The sequence below is a fragment of the Vipera berus genome (genome assembly GCF_964194415.1).
Source record: "Vipera berus genome assembly, chromosome: 2".
NCBI classification, from domain to species: Eukaryota; Metazoa; Chordata; class Lepidosauria; order Squamata; family Viperidae; genus Vipera; species Vipera berus.
The window spans coordinates 149,221,106-149,248,889 of NC_138203.1; the positions used below are offsets into that span (position 1 = coordinate 149,221,106).

The 27,784-nt window shown below is 39.4% G+C and overlaps 1 protein-coding gene across 1 annotated transcript in view; it reads left to right on the forward strand.

Moving 5' to 3' along the window:
• CA10 (carbonic anhydrase 10) overlaps positions 1-27,784 on the forward strand; it is a gene marked incomplete at both ends in the record, with an annotated part of 395,435 nt that overhangs the window by 303,272 nt on the left and 64,379 nt on the right. The window contains one exon of the mRNA XM_081320644.1: positions 11,542-11,727. Within this exon, the coding sequence (XP_081176770.1) occupies positions 11,542-11,727 (186 nt within the window). The remainder of the gene's footprint in view (positions 1-11,541; positions 11,728-27,784) is intronic.

Consider the following 27,784-nt stretch of genomic DNA (forward strand, 5'->3'; position numbering starts at 1 on the left):
TTCCTTGTTAAATTCCCTGAAGTGTAGCTAGCCCTGTGGCTCACTCCCCTTTGTTATCTGTGAAGAATTATTATATTTATGTTAGAAATAAATCTGACTATTTTACCTTCAAGAGAGAAAACAGGGTTCCTCTAATTTCAGATTTGCATCCAGCAGAGTCCGAAAATGGATTTTCATTATTTGCAAATATACTCAGCGCCAAACAGAATATTCAGGAACATGTGTCATTTCAAACAAGCAAATCAGCAAAATGACTTTCCAACCAGTTCTTTTATTCCTTGTTTCTCTTTGAAAGCAGTAACATATCCAGTATGGGGCACGTAGCTTCTCATTCCTGTATACAGTGTTGGCCAGAAAGCCTGGCTGATCCATTGAATCTGGTGTGCAATAGCCAAAAGACACACTGAGTCAGGGAAGGTGTTTAAAAGCTCTTTATTTCTGAGCAGGAGCAAAGGGTACCCTATTGATCTCTTGATGAAAGGGGACAGTTCAGAATTGTTTCTACATATCTTTTATACTTCGTTAAAACAAGAAAAAAAGTATAACAAAAAATCATTCACTGAGCAGTGCAAACTCACACATTTAGACTTGTGCATAAACTTTGTTATCGTATAATATCTTTAGCATGTAACATGTTTCCTTCGTTATAATACCTAGGGGTGGGGTTTTTAATATTGGAATGAAATAGAAGTGTAAAAGTTCATTAAAAAAGTTCTCTTATCACTGGATTAAACCAGTCTGTAATAGTTAGCTGCCATCCTTCTCTTATGTGCAAGTGTATTTGTACACACACACACACACACACACACACACAAAGAGACCCTTTCTCAAGACCCTGAATACCGCTATCAACAGAGTAAAGCAAACCTTAAATAATGTTTGAAGTTAATCTGATTTTTATTTACTGTATGCATTAACATCAAGACAGTAAAGCAGAGGGCAAATGAAAAATTGTTCTGCTTATTGTGAAGGTATTTTTTCCCTTTGGTTATTAATAAATGACTTTATGTGAGAAACAGAAACTTTCTTCATTCTGATTTGAAATCAAAAAGAGATCATAAAACCCCTCTGTCAGACTAATGAAGCAGAATTCTTTATGGCTGTTCTTAACTTCTCCTACAAAATGTCTATAGCATAACATTTTTTACAAGGAAATAAGCAACAAAATAAGACCTTTAAGCACAAGAATTACTTATTACTGATCAAATTACACTGCAGCAGCGCTAATTATTATGATGCCAGTGAACTATAAAGTATAATATGTAATTGGCAAGACGTTCCTTGTAAATTAAAGCCTAGCAAAGCATACTGTTGGTAGACTTTCCTCTGATTAATATAAATTATCTTAATCTAATGTTCTGTATCTATTCAGCCTAAGTTTTTTTTTCCCAGAGAAGTGCTGAAAAATGTGATTTCGAGTAATTTATTAACAAGCTTTTTAGTAAGTGGTGTGTGTGGGAGAGAATGCATGTGTGCATGCATGCGTGGCCATTATCCACTTCTAAGCCTTAAGTCACAGAAGTGAGTAGCTTTATGAGACAGTTTTCAAGAATGGTAGACATTTGGCTTAAACTCAACACAATGCCATCCTGTGGGGATTTGAAGGCAGATGTTTGGGGTCTAGCTTTACAGCATAATCTGAAAGCCACCTAGTTGCCATTTTGACTAGGCTTGTTGCCTGATCTATAGTCCATGTATCTCACAGGGAGGGAAACTCTGGAGAAATCTCTACCAGGTAAGTAGTGGATTCAGATAAGATACTGCCTGTTGTGTGGTAGAACTTACCTGTAGTACTTACCTGTAGTACTAGGCCATAAATGGCTTTGAAGATAACAATCAGTATTAGTCTGAAGCCTAAAAATAACCAATAGAGCCAATTCAAAATCCATGTTATTCTACAGTGATGGGGTTGCCCTGTCAGCAATCTTGCCTCTGCATTTTATTTATTATTATTTATTATTTATTATTCACATTTATATACCGCCCTATTCCCTGAGGACTCAGGGCGGTTTACAGGAAATTAAAAAATCCACCATACAAAAGTTAAAAAACCAAATTAAAAAATATTAAATTGACCCTGTATACTTAAAACCCCAATTAAAATTTCTCCTCAGCCTGGGCCCGAGAGCTCAAAGAGCCAGGTCTTCAGGCCCCGGCGGAATGATCGGAGGTCGGGGGCAGTCCTTAGCTCCACCGGCAGCTGGTTCCAGAGGGCAGGCGCTCCCACTGAGAAGGCCCTATCCCTGGGTGTCACCCGCCGGCAATCTCTCACCGGCGGCACCCTGAGCAGACCCTCCCTGTGGGAGCGCACTGGGCGAAGGGCGTTTGATGCCGGCAGCAGGTGTTCCCTCAAATAGCCCGGACCCAGGCCATGTAGGGCTTTATAGGTAATAACCAGCACCTTGAATTTAGCATCATCTCTAAAAGAACGCCGTGTAGAATAGTCCTAACCAGGTGAAGATCAGAGTTCCTGTTGCCTGAATATCTTTTTTGAGGTAACTGGAACACCAGTTCAATCTGGGCAAGGCCTCCTCTGGCTATGGTTTCCACCTGCTATTTTGGCAAGAATCCAGAAAGTCCTACAGCTCACAAACTGCTTTAGGGCAGTATGAATCCTCAGCTTGGTTCATGATTGCGATACAGTACATGACTGGGTAGCATCAACATACTGATAGCGCTTCACTGCAAATGAGCAGTCTCTCACTAAAGCTTACGTAGATGTTAAATAACATGGGGGCAAGGACTGAGCTCTGGAAAGTTCCCCACATTGGAACTTTCAGGGGCTCAATCACTCTCCATAGAGTCACAGGTAGAAATGATCACCTCACTACACTTCAGGTGCTTCTGGATTGAAAGGATTATCCAGCTGTAAACTGTTGCTCAGGGGACGCCCGAATGTGTTAATATCATACAGTCTTCATGGAGGCTCCTTTCATGTCCCCCATGGTAATAAAATGATTATAAAAGGCAAATAATCTGGTATTTTATATTTTAAATTTTATGTCATATAGTATGCCTTATTTTAACTGTGATGCTTCTGACACAAATAAATAATAAAATTGCTCTCCATCACTATTGACTGAAACTCCCTGCTTTGATAGTAGAACCATGGCAAGATAACCCCCCAACTGCTTGCTGCAGATGGTTTAGATCAGGGGTGTCAAACTGCCAGCCCACAGGCCAGATGCGTCATGCTGAAACCGCGCCCATCCCAGCTCCAATGATGGGGAAAAAATTGTGATACGTCATGACATGTCACGTGACGTGGCGAGTTTGACACCCCTGGTCTAGATTCTAGAAGGACATGAGGTTTAATGATAACAAACGTAATACAGAAAAAAATGCAACGACTGGTTGAAGCAGTCACCTGGAGTCAACAATTTATGGTCTTTATTTATTATTTTAAATGTTTTATATTGTATATTTTATTTTTTATTCCTCCCCAACTTTTATTGTTTTATCCAAGTATGAAATATAAAAGAAAATAGAAATAGAAAATTAGGGGAAGGAAAAAAAGAGGGAGAAAGAAAATATGGGGTACAAGGGAAAAAAGAAAAAAACGTTGACTTCCGACTCTTTTTAGCAAAATACAAGATAACAAGATTGCAGCCTCAACTTTTTACTTTTACACATTAGTATACACTAGCCATTCCTATAACAACAAATCTAACTAATCGGCAAAACCAAAGTCAAAGTTTCATATTATTTTTTATCACAAGCACAAAATCCAGAAGTGATTTCCAAATAAAAAGCATAATTAAATATATTCTCCTCTTTGAATAGAGCAATCAGTTTAACTATTCCTGCTTTTTCTTCCTTGCTGTTGAAATAATATATATTTCTATTTGCACTTAATAATCTTTATAAATTATCACCATTTATATTAACAAAATTCACTGTATTCTTTCAGATTTTTTAATCTCAAAGGAAAACAAATATTTTTCCCCTGTTTTAAAACACTAAACTTCATACGACATACGGCAAACTCCATTTAATCCTCCAGGGAAAGATTGAAGGCAAACAAGGTCCAGGCAGAAGAACATCATGGCTTCAAAATCTAAGGGGCTGGTTTGGACAAAATTCAGCAGCACTTTTTCATGCAGCTGCTGATAAAAACAGGATCGCCAACATGATCACCAATGTCCAATAATGGATATAGAAGAAGGAGAAGGAGAAGGAGAAGAAGAAGAAGAAGAAGAAGAAGAAGAAGAAGAAGAAGAAGAAGAAGAAGAAGAAGAAGAAGAAGAAGAAGAAGAAGAAGAAGAAGAAGAAGAAGAAGAAGAAGAGGAGGAGGAGGAGGAGGAGGAGGAGGAGGAGGAGGAGGAGGAGGAGGAGGAGGAGGAGGAGGAGAAACTTCTCTTTAAAAACATTTCTAAGATCAAAAAGTTCTAATACAACTTTTTTTTACTTCCTCTTAACATACATACTTTAAAGTTCTTTCAGTTAGACCAATAAAGATCCAACTAACTCAATTAGCTCATTGAATTTAAATCACTCCTTCTAAAATAGCCTTACAAAATAAAAATTTTCTTCTTGTATACATCCTTTTTAAAACTCTAAACTTTTCTTTAAGCTAATACATCTTTTCCTTTGACTTTCCCTTGACATAGATACTTTCAAATACACTTTCAGTAATATTTACAAGGTTTAAGAATTACTTAAGCATTATATGTGAAGGAAAAATGTATTTTCAGACCCACTTTACATTAAAACTTCCTTTCAGTTACAAACATCAGAATGATAAGAATCCATCCTAATGCCAATTGGCTCATTAAGTTGCTCCTTCCAACTTATCTTCATGAAATAAAATCTTTTCTAGAATGTTTATCAAGTACTTAAAAACTTCTCTTTTAAACTTCTCAAGCATTTCTCAATCTTGTTAGTGTCCTTTAAGAAAAAAAACCCATACTTGTCCTTTTGAAAGTTGCAGATTTTCTTGGAACTCTTTTTTAATTGTGTTGGGAGGTTTATATTTAAATCAGCATCATAAATATTGATATCCAGTTTATATTCCAAAATTGCAATTGACTCTTCTACATTGTCAGTTACTTATAAAATTGTCTTGGTGGATTGGTAACTTTCTACACATATTGCAGTAGTTTGAATAGGTTTTTTTTAACATCCTTGGAGCATACCTAGTCTATAAACGGTTGCATTTTATTTAAGGATTTTTCAAATACATTTCTAATAGTTTGCTCCTTCATTTTCTTAACTCCCTCTTTAGTCAATCAATCAGGTATGATAAAAATCAGAAAGTTTTAGCCACCCACAGCAAAGCAGACCAAGCTACAAATAACATAGAGATAAAAATCTAGAACCACATCTTTCTACCCTTATGTTTTTCCATCATTTTTTTAAAAAACGAGATACTCCACACTTCTTTATTTTAGCTGGCCTTAGCAGCCTTCTTCCTTGTTGTTTGACAGTGAATAAATCCCCCAAATGGTGCAGATCTTCAAAAAGGAATAACAGGCTATGGCTAAAGAGAGCCTCTTTTAGCTTAATAAAGATTAAAAAGCGATTAAGAAATGAAAGGCACAACTTACTGTCAGTTTATAATAATAATAATAATAATAATAATAATAATAATAATAATAATAATAATAATAATAATAATAATAATAATAATAATAATAATAATAATAATAATAATAATAATAATAATAATAATAATAATATAAAGTTGGAAGGGACCTTGGAGGTCATCTAGTCCAACCCCCTGCTCAGGCAGGAAACCCTATACCATTTCAGGCAAATGGCTGTCCAGTCTCTTCTTAAAAACCTCCAGTGTTGGAGCATTCACCACCTCTGGAGGCAGGTTGTTCCACTGGTTAATTGTTCTAACTGTCAGGAAGTTTCTCCTTAGTTCTAGGTTGCTTCTCTGCTTGACTAGTTTCCATCCGTTGCTTCTTGTCCTGCTTTCAGGTGCTTTGGAGAATAGCTTGACTCCCTCTTCTTTGTGGTAGCCCCTGAGATATTGGAACACTGCTATCATGTCACCCCTCACCCTTCTCTTCATTAAACTACACATACCCAATTCCAGCAACCGTTCCCTATATGTTTTAGCCTCCAGCCCCCTAATCATCTTGGTTGCTCTTCTTTGTACCCTTTCTAGAGTCTCGCCATCTTTTTTACATCGTGGTGACCAAAACTGGATGCAGTATTCCAGGTGTGGCCTTACCAAAGCATTGTAAAGTGGTATTAGTACTTCACTTGATCTTGATTCTATCCCTCTGTTAATGCAGCCTAGCACTGTGTTGGCTTTTTTGGCAGCTGCAGCACACTGCTGGCTCATATTGAAGTGATTGTCTACTAAGACTCCGAGATCCCTCTCACAGTTACTACTATTGAGCAAGGTACCACCTATACTATACCTATGCATTTGATTTTTCCTGCCTAAATGTAGAACCTTACTTTTTTCACCATTGAATTTCATTTTGTTAGATAGTGCCCAGTGTTCGAGTCTGTCCAGATCCTTCTGTATCTTAAGCCTATCTTCTGGAGTATTGGCTATTCCTGCCAGCTTGGTGTCGTCTGCAAATTTGATGAGTTCCCCATCTATCCCCTCATCCAAATCATTAATGAAGATATTGAAGAGCACTGGGCCCAGAACAGAGCCCTGGGGCACCCCACTACACACTTCCTTCCATGTAGATGCGGTTCCATTGAGGACCACACGCTGAGTACGGCCTGTCAGCCAGCTACAAATCCATCTGGTGGTAATGCTATCTAACCCACATTTTTCTATCTTATCAAGTAGTAGGTTGTGATCTACTTTATCAAATGCCTTACTGAAGTCCAAGTAAATTATATATACAGCGTTCCTCTGGTCCACTAATTTTGTCACTTGGTCAAAGAATGTAATAAGATTTGTCTGGCAAGATCTGTTTTTGACAAACCCATGTTGACTTTTAGTGATGACTTTGTTTGCATCAAGGTGTTCGCTGATTTGTTGTTTGATTATCTTTTCCAGAATCTTCCCAGGTATTGAGGTCAGGCTGATAGGTCTGTAGTTTCCTGGATCTATTTTTTCCCCTTTTTTGAAGATGGGAACTACATCAGCTCTCTTCCAGTCCTCTGGTAGTTCCCCAGTGCTCCAGGATCTTTGAAAAATAAATTCCAAAAAAGTTGCTTCTTCAACAAAAAACTGATTGCAGGCCCTCGCCCCAGCTGTCAGCACACAGGGTGCTTTGAAGCGCAGCTCCTGAAGTTACTTGCAGACCATTGCCGTATGGAGGCTCTTGTGGGAGGATTCTAGGACTTTCCCTAACCCAGGAGAGTCATATAAACTAAAGGAATGCCGGTTCAGTTGAAAAAGCGACAGCCAGGAAAAAACCCTTCAGGGATCTTTCCCTGGGTGTATCGTTTAGCTGACCATCTTCACTGGAACTGTCATGTCATACAGTATATATTTTACTGAATGGCAGTAAGCTGCCTATAGTCACCTCGGTGAGATGGGGGGGGCATAGAAATTTAATAAATAAATAAATAAAATGACTGAAAGACATTGGGGGAAAAAAGAGATGGGCAATGATAGACAATCCATGCTGAAATCAAATATCTCACATGTGTTTCTGGAAAGTGAATGAAAGTTGTGCAGGAATATCGCCATACATTGGGATGCTTCCTAATCATTCTGGTAATGCTTGTGTTGGAAGCTTTCTAGATTGTATCCTGTATCTTCCATTTTTGTAATGCCATCAGTAACAGAATTTCCTTTTAAAACGTTTTATTTGCCGATTCTATAGTGATTTGTAATAGAATTGAATACTAAGTTTTTCTATATATAGTTTTATGTTCTTGACTACATACTGTAAAGACAATGGTGGGATTCAACTGGTCCAAACCACTTCGGCAGAACCGGCAGCTACTTTTTTGTTGCCCAGGCCCAGAATGGACTTCTGGAAGCAGCATCCACACAGAGAACCGGTTGTTCACATATTTGAATCCCACCACTGCATAAAGTTGTGTGTGTGTGTGTGTGTGTGTGTGTGTGTGCGTGTGTGTGTGTGTATTGTCTTGTTACTTTGTCCACCATCAACATCATCTTCTTTTGAAATGAAACTAATAAAAAGTAAAATGTCTTTTACTTACTACTGGACTTCTATTTTGCTAGTATGACTTTGATGAGCATACTGGGTTTTTATACTGCAACTTAGTCAACTGTTCTAGTGGAATGCCATTCAGTGACCTTACTACAAAATTCAGAGGCTGTGATCATTCACAAGTTATGTATTCTGACCTAAACCCTACTCTCCTTCATGGCAGGAGCTGTCATTCAGTGATAGGGGTCATAATGTCTTAAGGTAATACCAGTGCTTTTTTTCTAAAAAAAAAAAAGGTGCTGGAACTCAGAGGTGCTGTCACTGGGAGCGATGCCACTGTCTTCCTACGGTGTCACCACCCGTCCTTTGCACCCCTGCACCTGTGGCTTGGAGCCACATTCCACGAGGATTCCCCTCACCACAGCCACCGTGCGGATTCCCCTCCTCATAGTTGCCACACCGCGGCCCGTGCTGAGCCCCCACCCAGAGCTGCTCCGAACCCTGACCCAGAGCTGTGTTCCTCATGGCAGTGGTCTCCAGCACCAAACAGCTGATGGCCTCCAGCACCGGCCCTCATTCACTTACTGCCCTGTCGCTTCCAAATGCAGTAAGTGAATGAGCGAGCAAGTGGCATATGGAAGCGTTTGGAAGCGATGGGGCAGTAAGTGAGTGAGTGAACGAGCAAATGGCATTTGGAAGCGATGGGGCAGTAAGTGAGCGAGTGAGCAAGAGGCCTTTGAAAGAGATGGAGTGAGTGGGGAAGAGACTGGAGAGGTGCCTTTGAAAGAGATGGAGGAGTGAGTGAGAGTGACCTGAGGCTTTTGTGAGCAAAGTGTGAGTGAGTGGGAGGGCTTTTGCAAGCAAAGGGTGAGAGAAAAAGGGAAAAGTGAGGGGGAGAAGGGAAAAAGAAAAGGCACTGACTTCTGACTTCCTCTGTTACAGGAGTAGAAGGAAGCATTAACATTGAACCTCAACTTTTTGCTTTTCTATAATATTATAAACTAGCCATTTCTATAACAATAAATGAATCTAACCGATGAAACCCAAAATACCCCTTTTTTTAGTCATCAAGTTTTTGACACCTTGTTAAGCACTGGTGGTGCTTGAATATTGTCATGTTCTAAAAGTGGTACAATTTCTGAAAAGGTTGAAAAGCCCTGATGTAAATGCAGCCTAAACTGTTTCTTGCCGTCCTATTTGCAAATAATATCTTACTTACCTAGTTGAGATGGTGTAGTTGGGCAGCAGGGAATGGTGCAAACTTCCTGCCTTCACTGCAGACAACTTGCCTGTGCAATGTTTGCCTTCTGGGTCTTTTGGCATGCTCAGCAGCAAGCCAATAGGCCAGGCGTAGGCAACCTTGGCTGTTTTATGACTCATGGACTTCAACTCCCAGAAGATGTTACATAACATAACATCAACTGAAAGATGTTAAACTGTCCTTCTGTTTCCTTCCCAAAAATTGTGTTAATAAGTCCTCTCTAAGCTCTGCTGATCAGCTTGTCCTGGATTGTTTTGCCACAAAACAGAATAGTTTGCAAGTTACAGTTGGGACAGCCCATCTCATTTTAGATATATCACATATAACTGAAGATTGTAATTAGTTGCATGTGCACGTTCAGCAAGTGTGATGTATTTGTGCTGGCATTTCTAAACCTCTTTCCAACCACATCCAGAAAAATTTGTAACAAACATTGGAATTCTCAAGGCCATGTTTGGTATTTCCCAGCAATCTGTTACTGGAAGGAAAAAGCAATCCCTGCTGTGTTACTGATCCCAGAGAAGCATCTGCATGTATGCAGGTATCCTTAGGGTGCCATAGTTATGGATGAGAAATATTGGTTGCAAAGTTGGCATTTCTGGATATAATACAGATATTTTGGACTTATTTTTTTTTCTTTGCATGTTTGATATTTTTAAAAAGGCATATACTACTGACTACGCTTATGCACATATGTAACATCTTTTGCTAGGATACATGACCACTGCTTGTCCAGAATGTGAAAAGTGAAAGATTGTGACTAAACAAAATTTTAATGTACAGCTAATACCACCAGAAATTATTTTAGCCTTTTTAATAAATGTTGTTATTGATGTTAAGCTCACCATGGAAAACATCATATATTGTTATGTATATACTAGGTTAATTATTTAAAGACTGAAGTGCAACATAACTAGGTTCTAAATAATCTATTTTTCAAAACACACAACAGTCCAAACAGTAAAAGTAAAGTCCAAATTAAGAATATTTCATTCTTAAGAATTGTTTAATTTAAAGTGGTTTAGTTGTAATAGAGTATGTACAAAAGATACTATTTTTCTAGCATCAGCTAAATTAGACATATTACATTGAGAAAAATGTTTCTCATTTCTTTCCTGTTACGTTTATTGATTTCATTGCAGAGATGTTAACATAGGAAATAGATTATTTTGTTATCTAATTTTACCTTCCAAAAGACAGAAGCAGATGAAAAATGTGAGGTTCTTTCCTGTTGGCTTTTTTGAATTAGCTGTTTTAGATTCTAAAAGTTTAATTCCTAAAGAAGTAACCTTGTAAATAATTTTAATGTCCTCCTCTAGTGTAGGGTAGGCAACCTTGGCTCTTTTATGACTCAAGGACTTCAACTCCCAGAATTCCTGAGCCAGCATGGCTCAACTTGGAAACCTCTCGCTTTCCCCTCAGTGTGGCTGGCTCAGGATTTCTGGGAGTTGAAGTCCATGAGCCTACCCCCTGCAATAGGCGTTCGAAAGCCAATAGAGGGAGCTTTAAAAAAATGGTGTCGGAACGCCGTTCTGAGCGTTCTATGAGAAAAAAAGCCCTGGGTAATACTATATGGTCAATACATCTTGTACAAAAACAATCCAATTAGTCATGTTGAAACAATCATAGTTGGCATAAAATTTTTCATCCAGAAATGTTAAAGGTCCAAAAATTAGTGCTATTTCTTATTTTTGGGATCCTTATGTCTTCCAAGTTATATGACATTTTTAGCAAGAATAAATTAGTTGGTTTTTTTTAAAAAAAGTTTAAATATAATGTAAATAATTCATATTTTCATGCAAATACTCCTTTCTGGGGTCCAAAATTTGTTAATGAAGCAATTATTTCATTCTGAGCTAAGGAATGCTTTCTCATTCTTATTTAGAAGCAAGTACGTCTTATTTATTGTGTTCTCCATACACTCCTAGCTAATGTGCGCAGGTATCTTGCAAATGTTACATGAAATATGTGTATATTAAAATAATTTGATGTTCCAAGCAGAAAAAAGATTCCCTTAAAATAATGTTTCTCAACCTTGAAAACTTTAAGATGTGTGGACTTGACAACTTTAAGATGTGTAGACTTCAACTTCCAGAATTATTCTGAGAGTTGAAGTCCACACGTCTTTAAGTTGCCAAGGCTGAGAAACACTGCTTTAAAAGATGGTTAATTTCTTCCCAACTTTTTTTTTTAAAAAAATGCTTTGTATCATCCTTTGTATTCTGTTTTGTTTAGGTCAGTGGAACAATGTATAATACAGGGAGGCATGTTTCTCTACGCCTGGATAAAGAACATTTGGTGAACATCTCCGGAGGGCCCATGACATACAGTCACCGACTAGAAGAAATACGGTTACACTTCGGCAGTGAAGACAGCCAGGGATCAGAACATTTGTTGAATGGACAAGCTTTTTCTGGGGAGGTATGTCAATGCATTTAAAGTTCAGGGGGTGGGGGGGGAAGGGAGCTAAACTATAAGGATGCCCATGAGAGGGGACTTGTTTATATTATTGCTTTCATAAACAGTTTGCAATCCTGCACTTCACGAAAGGCAAATCCTTAACTCTGCTGTTAGAAAACGAACATTCTGCAGCTGGACTATGCCAAGCATAGCTGAGTTCATTTGCTTAATCTGTGTACTTTACTTTGCATAAAATTAGCTTGGATTTAGGGGAATGAATTTGCATTACTGGAGGGTGTGATCTGTTTTGAACTCTGTGAAACAATAATACAGAGATAGAATGGTAGCTTTGTTGCAATATCATAGCTGTTTTCAAAATGAGACTAACCAGAATATTTATGAAAAGTTGTTCAGTAAGAAATTAAATAACAGTGGTTTGGCAGGGAAGCTTTTAAGACTGCTTTTTCTTCCACTACTAATACATTCCTTGCAATTTCATAAATAAAATAAAATACAGTATATACTTATAGGCTTACGTTAGGCATTACTGTTCCTCTTCATTGGCTGAGGACCATGTATCAATTCTGCAGAATACAGAACATAAATTAAATCTTTGCATTTAGTATATCACAGATTCTAGGAGTTATTTGATAAACAACTTTTTTAGAAATATTTTCTGAGAGTCAACATTTGAAAATCACTGAAGCAGGGAGCCAAAGGTAGGACTTTTGCAATTTTAGGCAGCTTTCAGAAAGTCCAGGAACCTATTAAAAGAAATCTTGCAGTGCTCATGCATTTGATAGGTTTCCCTATAGATTTTCTAGCGTTACTTCACAAATAAAATGAGATGAAATGAAGTAGGAATATTTCTTGTCCAAGCCACAGAGAAAGGAATCGGATTTTGTACTCAAAATGAAATTTTCCATTTTGGATGCAGTTGTAACTTGTCCAGGTCATTTAATGAATATGAAATCAAAGCTTGAAGACGGGAGAGCACTCCTGTCTTGAGTTTCAAATGATATCCAGAAACTATGAGAAATAAACAGAATGTCTTTAAAAAGAAAAAAAGAATCAGGGCATAAGATGGAATAAATCTGAGGGAGAGGCGATAAAACAAATTGCCAGGGGAAGGTAAATGTTTTATTTGGATCAACAGGAACAATTTTAAAAACAGGAAACAGAAGGTCATAATAACAAGAGCACACACTGAAACTGATCTCATGGTTAACCATTATTTATTTAACCACAATTTATTGAATAAACCACATGGCTGAATTTGCACAACATGCTAAGTTAAAAAAACATAAGTTTTAAAACCCTTAGTAGCTAGGTTTCCATAATGCACTGTGCCAAAGCAATAGCCATAACTTGATGCAGTGTATAAATGCAACCAAGGTCTAGACAATTAAACTGAGTGTATTTCCAGAACCTTTAGAAAGATGGTTTTACATATCAGATATTGTTGGAAAATCAAAGGAATTGCTCGATAATTGTTATTCTACTTAACAATGGTTAGGCACATTTTATAATTCAGTAGAATGCATAGCGTGTTGCAGTTTAAAGTGTCAACGCACAACTAAAATATTAAAATACAGTACATCAATTAAAATATATAGCCCAAACGCAATTAGCAGAAAGTACCAGACTGATATCTAAATAAAAATATGTTTGTTTGTTGCTAGAACAGCTGAGACCAAGAAAGTCCTATCTGATTAGGGCTTCCAAACATATCTTTGATTGTTGCTGGAGCAAGGAAATGGCCATGCCTACTGATCTTAAAGCCTGGCTAGGCTTGTGTGGCAGAATGCAGTTCCTCACTGAGCTGAGAGATAATTTACAGATATTTCTGAGTACATGCTCAGGAAACTTTTGGAACTTTTTGGAAACTCTTAATCTTCATTGGAAACTAAAGTTCATACTGTATCCATAACTGAAAAGACAAGTCATTAGAACTGCATGATCTCTCAGGCTGAGAAAAAGGGCAAGAGTTTGTTCTTTTGTTGTTGTTTTAACCCAGACATGTCAAACACAAGGCCCGGGGGCCACAAATGGCCCGCCAAATGATTGAATCCGGCACGCACAACTCTCCTGGAAATTACAAAGGTCCGGCCCCCACCACCTTGGCACCGGCCCGGCTGAGCACTTGCTCAGTAGGAGGGAAGTGCACGTGGGCTAGTGGAGCCTAGCAACATTTGCAGCTCATTAGCCCCTCGACAGCTCATTGGCTAGAGCCATCTCCTGCAGCTCCCAGGCAGCCTCCTCCCAGTTCCCCCCCAAAAAAGTGGGACTAAAAAAATTCAATCAATCAATTCAAACTGCTCACACACAAAAAAACCCTCTTGAAGTTTGAATTGATTGATTGAACTTCTTTGGTTTGTGGGACTGCCCACAAACTTGCTTCTTTGGACTGCACGTGGAGTCAGCGGAGGAAGAGACTGGAAAGGTGAGTGGGACCTTTTTCTACTTGCTGTGCGGGTGGGGGCGGACAGTCTCTGGGTTCCCTGGGCCTGCCTCTTCCCTGCCTGGCAGGTCTCCCCTTGCCCTGCTCCACCGCCCCTTCTCACTCGCTGCGGAGTGCTGGGGGTCTTCTCAGAGCTGTAGAGCGTTGCCTAGCCCAGAAGTTGTGCCTGAGCAGGAGGCAGGAGGGAGCGAGGCGGGACGCTAGGGGGAGGGCGAGCAACCCCCAGCCGGCGAGGGGGAGAGGCGCCCGGCGGGAAAGCGGACTCGAGGCGGCCAGAGAAACAGCCGCAGCTGGCTCCTGACCTCCCGGCGCACAGAGCCGTGCAGCCTGCGCTCCCTGCTGAGACTGCACTGCAGACTCACCTTGGAGATGAAGAGGGGCTCGACGTGCTCCAGCCCGCCCCGCGGGGTGAAGCCCCAGGGCGCGCTGCCGGCCAGCTGCACGTGCAGGTACTGGAAGAAGACCAGCAGTCGGCCCGGCAGCTTGGCCTGCGGTAGCAGGTCAGGCTGGAGTTGACCCGGCGGCCACTCCATGGTACCATTCCCTATCCTGAGTGTGACCCGCGGCGGTGCTGGGCATAGACGCGGCGTGACGCTAAGCTCTGCTGGAGTGTGGACCGGCAGGAGCCCCTGGTAGGCGTGTCATGGGTGAGCAGAGGTGCCTGGCCGGCCCGGCCCGGATCCTGCAACGCCCCGGCTGAGGCGTGCCCCCAGCAATGGAGCCACTCCGGCTCCTCTGCCGGGCTGCTCTGGTGCGCGGGCTCCTGGGCCGGGCTTTGCCGAGGGCGAGAAAGTGGGTGAGCAGAGGTGCCCGGCTGGCCCAGCCTGGATCCTGCAACGCCCTGGCCGAGGCACGCCCCCAGCAGCGGAGCCACTCTGGCTCCTCTGCCGGGCTGCTCTGGAGTGTAGGCTCCTGGGCCGGGCGCTGCTGAGGGAGAGAAAGTGGGTGAACAGAGGTGCCCAGCCGGCCCGGCCCGGCCCGGATCCTGCAAGAGGTAACTTGCATAGATTTGAAGAGTAGATCCCAGTATAGAGACTTCTGTGATGGTTGAACAACCCATGAGATAGTCCAAACATGACCTTCTTTTATGCATCTGGTTTTTTTTCTGTGTAAAACTGAAGTTATTTTGCCAATATAGGTAGTCTTTGACTTATGACCACAATTGAGCCCAAAATTTCTGTTGCTAAGTGAGACCATTGTTAAGTGAGTTTTGCCCCATTTTACGACCTTTTTTTCCACAATTTAACAATGATGGTTAAATTAGTAACACAGTTGTTAAGTGAATCTGGCTTCCCCATTGAGTTTGCCTGTCAGAAGGTTGCAAAAGGTGATTATGTGACCCTGGGACACTGCAACTCTCCTAAATATGAGGTGGTTGCCACCTGTCTGAATTTTGATCATATGGGTATGGGGATACTGTGATGGTCATAAGTGTGAAAAACATTCATAAGTTTTTCAGTGCCATTGCAACTTTGAACAGTCACAAAATGAAATGGTGTATGTCGAGGACTATCTGCAATTGACAAAGTCACCACCTTAACTTAGAATTAAAGGCCCACTTTTAAGGTTTATTGTGGGACGCTAGAGGAAGGATCTGTATAATGAGTTTAGACATAATGATATTTCTTAGTCTTTAATCATTCGGATTTTTGAACCATGATTTATGAAGTAGTCTGATGGTCTACATGCAGCTAATTGCTCATTTGGTACTTCATGTTTTAAATAATCCATCACTTCCCAGTGTGTATGAATCCGGACAGTATTTTATTCATGAAAATTAAATTAAAATCAAAACTTTGCTGGTATGATGCTACAAAACATTAAGTTAGCAAACATGGAAGCCAAGAGTCAGCTGTGCTGAGTGAGCAGCATTGAGCTGGCCATGCCCACCTGGCCACGCCCACCCAGCCACACCCACCCGGCCCCCCAAGGGCAACCATAATGCTGATGTGGCCCTCAATGAAATTGAGTTTGACACCCCTGTTTTAACCATTCACTTACGTCTGACTTTTGGCAACTTTATAGGCAAGTGCTCTCCATACTACCCTGTCAAACAGAGCTATTCTGACTCCAACTGTTGTATAGTGATATATCCCCTTCCTGAGACCCCTATGCCTGGCCTGTATAAGTAGATATAATCACCGCTGACAGTCTTTACCAGATAGCTGAACTCACAAAATACCTTTTCTCATCCACGAAGATCTTTATTGCATGCAGGAGGTTTACAGCAGACAACAGGATGTGGCAGATGATGAAATGGATGGTATTTCAAGGTCAAAGACAGTAATGGTCTTACCATGAGAGCAGACCACATGTAATGGTGTCCAGGAAGTGATAATATTCAAGATTAACAAGAAGGAGGAAATACATCACAAAATGGGAGGGATTGACTGAACAGATCATATTGTAGTTCTCAAAACGACCACATGATGGAAGCACAATATGATAATCCCTAGAGGAAAATTAACCAACTGTGCACTGCATAATACTTTTATAGCTGATGTAACAGCACAACAGCTTCTTTAAGTTGTTCATCTTTGAATCAGTTTTGATGTTACCAAGCCAGTGTCTTCTTTGCTTGCCCCTTCTTCTTGTTCCACTAAACCAAACATGTCAAACTTGTGACGTCACGTGACGTCACGCGATGTATCGGAGCTTTTTCTCCATTGCCGGCAATGGGGTGGGCGCGGTTTCCTGATGACGCGTCTGGCCCATGGGCCAGCAGTTTCACACCCCTGCACTAACCTTTCCTAGGGTCATTGACTTCCCCAATGAATTTGCACATATGACATGGCCAAAGTAAATCAGATGTAATCTTGTGATTTTGGTTTGTAGTGATGTTTCTAGCTTTATACAATTCAGCACTTTCTATTAGTTGTTCTGGCTGTCCATGGTATATGCCATAATTTATGCCAGCATCACAGTTCAAAGGCATCAATTCTTCTTCGATCAGCCATTCTTAGTGTCCAGTTCTCACATCCATAAATCATTTTAGGGAAGACTGTTGCTCTAACTTGTCTGCTTTTTGTATTTATATCAGTATCTTTGTTTTTCCAGATCTTTTTCATGTTAACCATTGTAAGGTTATCCTCTGTTCGATTGCAGGAGTAAAACTGCCATCGTGAACAATTTTTGAACCAAGGAAGTTACATTCTCGAACTAATTCAATTTTGTCCTTGTTAATTATAAACATCTCACATCCATCTGCAGCTGTTGTCATTATCTTTATTTTCCTGATGTTAAGACTCAGTCCCACTTTTTCACTTTTTATACTTTATATTTCACTTTTCATATTTCTCAGTATAAATATGTTTTGTAGAACTTTAGATTGGCATTTCTTTTATGTAAATGCTGCATCGTGATGTATTACTCTATAACACATCCTATTGCAAATATTTATAAAAGGTTCCTGGAATATCCTATTGTTATTCCTTCCATAACACAGGAGAGATTGTAGCAACAAAACAGTTTATTCAACTAAAGATGAATAACTACTTTACATTCAGTTCCATTTATCACTGCCTGGTGATAAGTCAATTAATGCCTGCCATTTCTTTTGCCATCATAGAACAAAACTTACACTTTTTAAAAAAAGAAAAAAATTAATTGCAGCCTTGTCAAAGGATGTTATTATAATTGATGGTGATTGTTTTCCTTACATTCCAAAGTTCAGTAGCTGATATAATAAAGTGAGGAGTGGTTTTTTAATGGCATTATTCATGTCTTGGACTCCTGACACTGATGTACCAGCTTTTAATATTGTGATAAGTGGACAGATCTGTGCATTTTTCTTTTTAAAAGTGAGAGAGAGAGAAAAATATTTGAATGAATTTTATAAAATAACCAATAATTGACAATAATTAGAAAACCAGTATTAGCCTAGAAAAAAACAAGAATCTGCAGTAAAACAATACCATATTTCATTTTACGTGGATGTAATTGGAGATCACAACTACAGTTATTGCTATAGAATTTGTAATTTTAGAGAACATAAAGAATGTTTTGAAGGAAAGATATGGGCATAACTACATTTAACAAGGGACGCAGTGGCTCAGTGGGTTAGGACGCTGAGCTTTTTGATCAGATGGTCGGCAGTTTGGCGGGTCAAATCCCGAGTGCTGCGTAACAGAGTGAGCGCCTGTTACTCGTCCCAGCTTCTGCCAACCTAGCAGTTCGAAAGCACGTAAAAATGCAAGTAGAAAAATAGGAACCACTATGGTGGGAAGGTAACAGCGTTCCGTGCGCCTTTGGTGTCTAGTCATGCCAGCCACATGACCACCGAGATGTCCTCGGACAAGCGCTGGCTCTTCGGCTTTGAAACGGAGATGAGCACCGGCCCCTAGAGTCGGAAACGACTAGCACGCATGTGCGGGGGAACCTTTACCTTTTACCTATGGTGGGAAGGTAACAGCGTTCCGTGCGCCTTTGGCGTCTAGTCATGCCAGCCACATGACCACGGAGATGTCCTCGGACAAACGCTGGCTCTTCGGCTTTGAAATGGAGATGAGCACCGGCCCCTAGAGTCGGAAACGACTAGCACGCATGTGCAGGGGAACCTTTACCTTTACCTTACATTTAACAAAATAGTTTGGTTACAAGAAAGCTCAGATTACTGGGTAGATTTTTCAGAACTGATCCAACCCCCATCCCAGCAGGACCTTTTTACCATTGTCACAGACCAATGATTGGAGACCAGATGTATAGAATTTCAAACCTGTAAAATCCTATCCATCACACCCTAGAGTAGTCATCTCAGTCAAACTAGTCGCCCGCCTGTCATCAAGACATAAAGCTTTGCTGGTAAATAGCTTACAGCATTCCAGCCTCTATCTGCCCTCTTCCCCCAGATTTTAGATTCTTCTTATACTTTGGAAATTTTGTATACCTGTTATACAAAGGACATTTTTGAATGATGTTTAGAGCTCTTTATCTTTGTGGCTGCACCTTGAAACTTACCACTGGTACTTTCCTGATTGTCTGCATTCTCCTTCAACTATTATCCATACATATTTACCCCTTTTCCTATCTGGAAAACAGCATTCTTGTTGGTCATCATCTTTCCCTTCTGGAGACATGATCAGATCATCAGTGATTACCAAATTTTACCTCCTCAACACAAAACCTGGCGGGATGCACTGTTTGGATCCTTCACCCTCCAGCTAAAGAGTCCATATGTGTAAATAGAGAGATTACCTTTCTGCAGCTATAGTTCTTCATGTGTGAATTCACACAATCTGCCCATCTTCTCTGGAATTTCAGAATAGTGCCTTGGAGGGAACACTGGAGCAGTGTTTCTCATCCTTGGCAACCTGAAGATATATGGACCTCAGTTCCCAGAATTTCCCAGCCAATGTTCTCAGGCTGCCAAGGTAAGAATCACTGTTCTACAATATGAAGGCATCATCTGCCTGCGGAGATTCTGCTCCCCTATCGAGATGACACTATGGAGTCATCAGAATTATATTGGTTAGCAGAAGCTTCACTATTGAGGCCTTCTAGGAGGAAGATTAATTTCAGTTTCTGCTTTACAGTTCTGTGGTTTTTTTATAGTTGCTGTGAGATTCCAGACTTGTGCTCTGACAGATGGCCATACAAATCTTTTACAAATAAATAAATAAGTAGTTTTGTTGGATACTATGGGTGAATGGAGCATCCACTCCAAATCTCAAACTCTAGAACTTTCCTACTTGAGTTATGACACAGCATTAGAAAGCATATAAATACACCAATGATCTCTTGAAGAATGATGATTATGAGTTGTAAGCTTTAGCAGTGAACTGCTGAAGATTGTGATGTTCAAACTCTTTTATATGGATGGTTTCATTTATAGGGTATCCCATGTGGGAGCTACTCATATGTAAAATAATCACACAGTTGACAGAATGCATAAAAGATGAATACAAGCTGCAATCTTCCAGTCATTGGTATTTATCAGTAAGTTCTTGCTTGTTGCAGGTCCATAACTTTCTCTTATCCTCCATCTTCTCAAATGACATGCCACGTGCTTGATAGACAATGCCAAAGAAATAACATTATCATTTGGAATGCATTCAGCTACTACCATTAACAGAGCTAAAACTAACCCTGCAGCAATAGCAGTAGCACTTAGACTTACATACTGCTTCATAGTGCTTTACAGCCCTCTCTAAGCAGTTTACAGAGTCAGCCTATGGCCCCCAACAATCTGAGTCCTCATTTTACCGACCTCGCAAGAATGGAAGGCTGAGTCAACCTTTAGCCGATGAGGATTGAACTGCCGGCAGTTGGCAGAATTAGCCTTCAATACTGAATTCTAACACTGTGCCACCACTACAGGACATACATACAGTGGTAAATATCAGAATAAGTATCACAAATCAGATTGAATCATAACCATGGCCAAATCAAATCATAAACAAAAAATGAAAAAGAGCCTCTGTGAATAGCTTTGTCTTTCTTCCCTGATCTTGCTAGAGATTGCTGGGTCCATATTCTTCATCCTGTTGAAGCTTCTGTACTGAGCACAATTAGTACATAGAAAGAACAGGGCACAGGCATCTGACATTATATTCATGTGTTCTATCCACAGTTTAGAGAAAACTTAAAGTAAGGCATGTTTTCAAAACAAAGTAGACTGTCTCCTGGAATTCTGATATATTTAGTAAGTTCTCCATCCTTCTACCCCAATTAAGTGTGCTGTATGTGATTTGGCTGCAAATAGGGGATTCAGGAACAGACTGCATGGAAGTCCAGTTTCTCCAGGTTACTCATACGGAGTGTAATACCTTCAAACAGAGACCTATTTTGCCAAAAAAAAGAATGTATATCAATTAATATTGGCTTATCCCAGGGCAAATGATGAATGATGGTTTTGATAATTTATTTGGGAGTAAGAGGATGGATTTACATGACCCTCCAAAACAGATTACTGGCACTATTCCTGAGTATCCACCTATTGCTATATAAAAACTAGGATACTGACTCAGGTTAGCTATGATTTGGCATATGCCATTTATAATCATCTGCCCAAATGCTTTGATTTATCAAATTAGTCTAGTCTCTTCCTGGAGAGATAAGTGGTATAAAAAATTATACAGGCATGACAGCATTAGAAGTGTGCTATTGTGGAATTTCAAATAAAAACTGTCACAAGGCTTTTATGAAGGGAGATGGAAGAAAAGTACTTAAGTTTATCAAGAAATTCATATTTAAATAGCCTCTTGCTTAATGCTTAGAGATGGGCTTCTAACTGCATACATATCCATGCAGTAATTAAAGCTAATTACCATAATCAAGACAAAAATATATATATTGGTGTCTGTTTTATTCCCATACTGCTATGGGTAGTTTGCATTTTTCATTCATGAAACGTGAATAACTGAATTCTAGCATTCTTTCAGCTGAAATTCCTGTCTGTAAAACTCTACAGGTACAGTATGTGCAATACACGCTAGTGATTTTTACTGGAAAATAGCACAGGTCAATTTTAAGCATGTCGGCACAAAGATAATAAGCACTGAAGTGCGGTAAATTTAACAGAACATTACGCCTCAGAGGAAAGAGTCAAAAGAAGGAACATATGTCTCATGTAAGAGCAGTTTAGTAAAACTTCAGAGGATTGCAGACTAATCTTCAGCTTCAGCACAAAGATCAACGTGGCAATTTACTAAATACCAAATCAAAATATATTGGTGATATTTTAGGAAGCAAGTGGGGTTAGCCAAGCGAGCAGGATTGCCAATTTTAGGTAGTTTTATGGAACATTAAGTTAGTTAGGTGCTACTGAGTCAGGCCTGACCTCTGGTGACTGTATGAACAAATGCCCACCATCTCAATTTTTCTTCGTTGGTAACTTTTAACTCCTTCAAGGACACTTGATCCAATTCATCCCACCTTAACTGCTGCTTTCCTTTTCTATTTCTCCTGACCTTGCTAACCATCTCACCCCAATGGGATTAACCTGGCCCACTCATTCCAGTGGAAGGGACCTAGTTTGGATCCTTAGGTCAGCCAAAGAATACTGGCAGGGTCCAGGAGAAGATCCTTGTTCTGCTGTAGCCCCTGCCCTCTGGTATATTCTCCTGTCAAAAGTGAAGTCTGCCTTCACACTCATGGCCTTTCAGAAAGGCCTAAAAACTTGGCTCTGCTGCTTGGCTTGGGGTCCCAACAGCAGACCACTACATTGGGAGTGGCTGAGGGAGTAGAGAAGGCTGCCCATAATCTTGGTTTTGTACTTTAAACTTTTTTATTCTATTTTCTAATTTTAATTGGGGTTTTTTAGCACTTTTCAACTTTTTATTACATTGTAAGCCACCCAGAATCACTGTATTGGTGAGAAATTCCATAAATAAATAATCATAATAGCTTTTTCTAGTTCATCACTCAGTGCCCTGCTTGACTGGCATATAAACACTACTAAATAAAGAAATAAATAATATATCACTCACATAAGCTGTCTAAGGAATGTGGATATCTGCCCGCTAATCTTTACCTCAAGGGAGTAATTATTCTTTATATGAGCCAGAACCAATTGATTGATTCCTCATACTGCACGATTCTTTTAATAACCTTTTTCAGACTACTAATTCAAAGGCAACCATCTTCTTTCTCAATGTCCCGTTTTCACAACCATTTATAGGTCATCTGATCATTTTGTCATAAAAGCATCGTTATGCTCTTTGGTTTTTATAATTCTGTCATATTTCTCTTAAATAGAGAATAGATCTCTTGAATAGATCTCTTTAGTTTTCTAGCATACTTTCTTGAGCCCAAAAAAGCAAAACGTTCACTTTCATTTCTCTTCCCTCACTTGTAGGTTCACTAAAATACTTGACATTATCTTTGTCTATTTGATATTTAACATAACCCAGATTTTTCATACTCATTTCTTTTTTTATAATTAGCTCTTCTCTTCTTCACTTTCAGCTAACAATCTACATATCTCATGCTGAGTTTTTAAACTTCCTGATTTGATTTTAGCTGTCATCTCTTCCAGGCTTCCCTTTTTTATAATATATTCTTTGTAAAAGTGAAGCAGATGGGGGGGGATCTTTATCTCACTCCTTTCCCTATTGCAAACCTATCTTTCTCAAGATAGCAGGGTTTGTTTGCAGAATGCAGTTTTGCAGTAGCATTTTGTTCATCATAAACAGTCTTCATAAAAGTAATCAGATGTTCAGCTTACCCATCCATGCATCCATTCCTTTAATATATTCCACATTTTGGCATGATCTACACAACAATAAAGCAAAAGTAGACCTCCTTCTTATATTCTTTAATTCTCTCCACTATCCATGTTTTTATTAGCTGATTTTTGTGTGTCTGCTTTTTTAAAAATGTTTCTGTCCATCTGGCATTTCTTTTTTTACATATGGATTTATTCGTCTGCATAGGGTTTTGAGCAAAACTTTTGAGAAGAATCAATGTGTTCACAGTCTGTACAGTCTTCCCTCTCTCTTCTCCAGTGTGGAGTTTCTAGGTTGACAGTCTCATTCCATATGTGTTGACAAAGAACTGCTTTATGTTTTATACTAATCGTAGAAAAGATTATGATGGAGTTTCCAAGATGGTGACATGTTGCAGACTTATTTCAAAAACATGTCAGGTAAAGACAGTGGCAAACTGTCTCCTTTTGGCCACATCCCCCTCAGCTGCAGAAGGATCCTGGTTGATTCATACTATGCAGACAATAATTTCCAATGCATCAGTCCTGCTTTCTCCAAAAAGATTTCTAAAGATAATGTTATTTTTTTCAGTATGTATAATTAAACTGCATTTTTAACATTTGAGAAGTCAGTATAGTAGGATATTATGACAATAAATTATGAGAAACCCATTCTTAAATAATTGATTCCTAAATTATTCTCATCTATGGCTTTCATTTGACGTCTTGCCTCAGCATCAAGCAATGATACATATTTTTATTGATTTAGATCATCTCTGTGCATAATGAATTTATGTATAATAAATATAAGCACATTTTTATGTAAGTTGTACGCTGATCGATTAGTGTGAGCAATTGATTAAATCTTAATTGCACATTTAAAATTATAATAGGCCTTCTAGAGCAGATTTTTTTCCCTTTCTGAAAATATCCTCATTTAAGAAGAGCTGTAAATGAGCTGTAAATAGTAAATAGTCTAATCCAAGAAATAGCAAAATCAGCTGATTTGTATGGTGTTTGATATATATACCATTTTAGGCAGCAATCCTAACCTGATTACAGGTAGTCTCAAGTTAAAATTGTAACGGAGCTGTAGGAGAAGGAAAGGTAGAGCCTGGGAGTGGAGTCAAGAGAGGAATCAGCCTGGAGTCATTACATTCCCACAAGTGGCCCAAGTCCCTCTTCAATTCCATTTAGTACTGACTGTTAGTTGACTAGATTCTTGTGTATGGGCATGAGCAATAAATCAGCTTAACTAGAACTTAACTTGTGGTCCTGATTCTTCATACCTAATAGGAGACTGCCTCTTATGGCATGTCATGATGATCATAAAACATGACCAACCTGATTTTATGATGTTTTTTGTGATAGTCATTAAGATCTAAGATGGCAGCACCTGGAATGGCTGCAGCCGCATTGGCTCTTGAAGGCAAATAGTTTTGGGAGGGATAGTAAGGGCTATAGGCCACATGATCAGGAAGATTTTAATGTGTTTGAGCAACATGGTGGAACTAAGGTAACATACGACCGACAATCTTTGCTGGCATGGCAAGTTTCTAGTTGTTTTGGAACTGTTGGTGAGACTGTTAAAAGTCGTTGGCACTGTTTGAATTTGTTCTACCAGCAGCAAGATCTGACTGCTGGCCCAGTGATGGATTGTATTGCAAATCAGGGCTGTTTCCAGAGGAGGCAGAGGAGGAGAGAACCTGGAGCTTATGGAGTGAAGGAACTGGATGAGGCTGTCGGCAGGCCCAGAGGAAGGGAGTGGGGCTTTTGGAGGAATTGGTGGCAGCAGCAGCAGCGTGCTCCAGGGGCGAAAAGAAGCAAGGCCTCTTTAAGGAAAAGGTGGAAGAGTCAGGATCAGAAAAAGGAAAGAAGGCGAGGTTGTCAGAATACAAGCGAATTTGAGGGCTAATCCACATGGAGCCCCATTTCCATCTATCCTGTGTGCCATCATTCACTCCCTAGAGACTAAAATGGACAATGTGAAATTTGAGTGGGCCACGAACAAGAAGTATATATCGGAGGTGGTGACCCTTTGAGAGCTGTATGCAACGAAATTTCATTTTGATGTATGCCGATTGGTGTACATTCAAAGTGACAATAAAGTTATCATCATCATTATCATTATCAAGTGCCATGGCTGTTAAGCAAACCCATTGTTCAGTATTGTGTAGCAAAACCATCACACGGCTTTTGCTGAGTACCCGTAATGCGGCCACATGACTGTGAGGGGCTGACCATCAGAACTTTAGACACAGGTCATAATTCCCCCTTTTTAGACAGCTCATAACTTTGAATGAACATAAGTTAAGGACTACCTATATTAGCATGTGGTGATATATGGAATAATATGGAATCAAATGAATTTTGTACTGCATATGATAAAATAGTTGAACATCTTTTGAATCAGCAAGATAGAACACAGAATTATATAAAACAGAAACTTGGGGGGAAAAACTCAGCCAGAATGTTTGAGTGGTTGATAGATTATTACATGTGTTACATTGCAGGATATCTCTGTACATAAAGTGATTTCCAATTGCCTGAAGCAGTTAAGCAAGTGAATAACTGAAATTCTTCTTAGCAATTTGAAGGAATGTACTTCAGGTGACATCAAACTTCCAAACCTTCCAAAATTAATAACCTGAAGGTAAAATCAGGGATCTATTTGCAGGTAATGCAAAAATGCTTAAAAAATAAAGATGCCCTCAAATCATGAAGTTACCAGGAATTTGTGAACATATCTATGTAGTCTTGGTGGCAATAATGAAGAAGTGATTTGCCATTGTGACCTTTTTTTAAGTAAAAAAAAATACAGCCATGAGGCTTCCTACTTAGGTTCAACTTTGCTTAAGTTTGGGGGCAGAAGGGATCAGCCAAGATCAGTTAAATACTGATATCAGTTGTAGTCATAAAAGTGTTTAGGCAGAATTAAAGTTGTTGGAAGGTGAAGTTTAAACTAGTTTTAGAATAGCTGTAGTGACAGAATGGATTGGGAGAAGATTTGAAACAGGAGAGAGAAATCAATATGAGAGACAGCAATATAAACAAAGGTTACGAAGAGGGAATTAATGGTTCCCCTGGATCCTTTGACTTCTTATTTCTTTAAACTGGTTTAATTTTACTTCTTGCTATGGTTTAATCTCAACCATAATGTGGATGGGGAGGTTGCTTGCTTTTGGTTTAGTTTAATGCAGTGGTGTCAAACTGCCAGCCCGCGGGCTGGAGGCGTCATGCCAAAACCGTGCCTACCCCATGGCCGGCAATGGAAAAAAAGTCGCGATACGTCATGACACGTCACGTGACATTGCGAGTTTGACACCCCTGGTTTAATGCATGGCACAATATAGTTTATAAGCCATATTTTGCAGTGTTGCAATATGAGAGAATCCAACAAAGGAGTCTCTAGAATCTAGTGGTTTCATCAAACAGCAAAGCAAGTCCCATAAGACAAGCTCTACCTCTTTTGCATGTCAATGAGAGTACAAAAGGGGCAGGACTTACCTCTTCATGTTGCAAAGATTGTTTTGTCAATTTCCACCACTGACACATACTTATCTCACCCAAGGATGCCTGTTGATTAAATAATTAATTGAACCATTGCTTTGAACAAAATATTGTGTTGGTCCATATTGTATGCAATGAGAATTCTTAATATGTCAAGCATGTTTTTCTTAAAAAGAAAAGGAGTATAACTCTGCTTGATCCAGATTGTCTGCTTTCATTTTTCATGAAGATTTGTCATTGTGGCAAATGCCCTGGAAATAGCTAGTTCCAGTTCACTAGGTTTTATATTTTGTTGCCTTTTTTTTTTGAAGTCGCATCCCTTTCACCATTTTTATAGCAGATCATTGGTTTGCTGGGTGATCTAAGAACTATTTAAAAAAGAAGAAGTTCTAAGTCTTTTTAACTATAGAACAGATTCTTTGCTATGTCACTGACTATTTTCTTGTTCGTGTTTCTTGTTTGGGTAGAGTACAGGTATATTTCTTCTTTTTAACCTTGGTTTTACAAATCCAATAACAGGATAAGAGCCTAAGGTCTTATATGCAGTGCTACTTTTGTCACCAAGCTGCTTGAGAAGAAAAATTAGATTTTGTCTATAGATTTCATTATACAAAGACAGTTACATGGTGTCTGAGCGCCTGCAGACAGCTAAGCGAAATTGTGTCATGTACATTCAGGTCTATTCATAGTGTATAAGGAAAGAGCCAAATTAGTATCTTATTTGAGACATAAAAATACAAATTAGTATCTTTCAGGGAAACATTAATATTTCATATTGAAAAACTAAATGTTCCTTTTATGGGAGAGCAAATGAAATTGAAAAAGTCTTGTAGTTTCAGTTGCAGCAAATTGGTGAGATATGTTTTGCTTGTTTCTCCATATAAACATCTTTGTGATTAGATTTTTCAAGCCTGAAAAAAAAATCAGTTGCCAAGAAGCAACATCATAGCTTTGAGACAAGTATA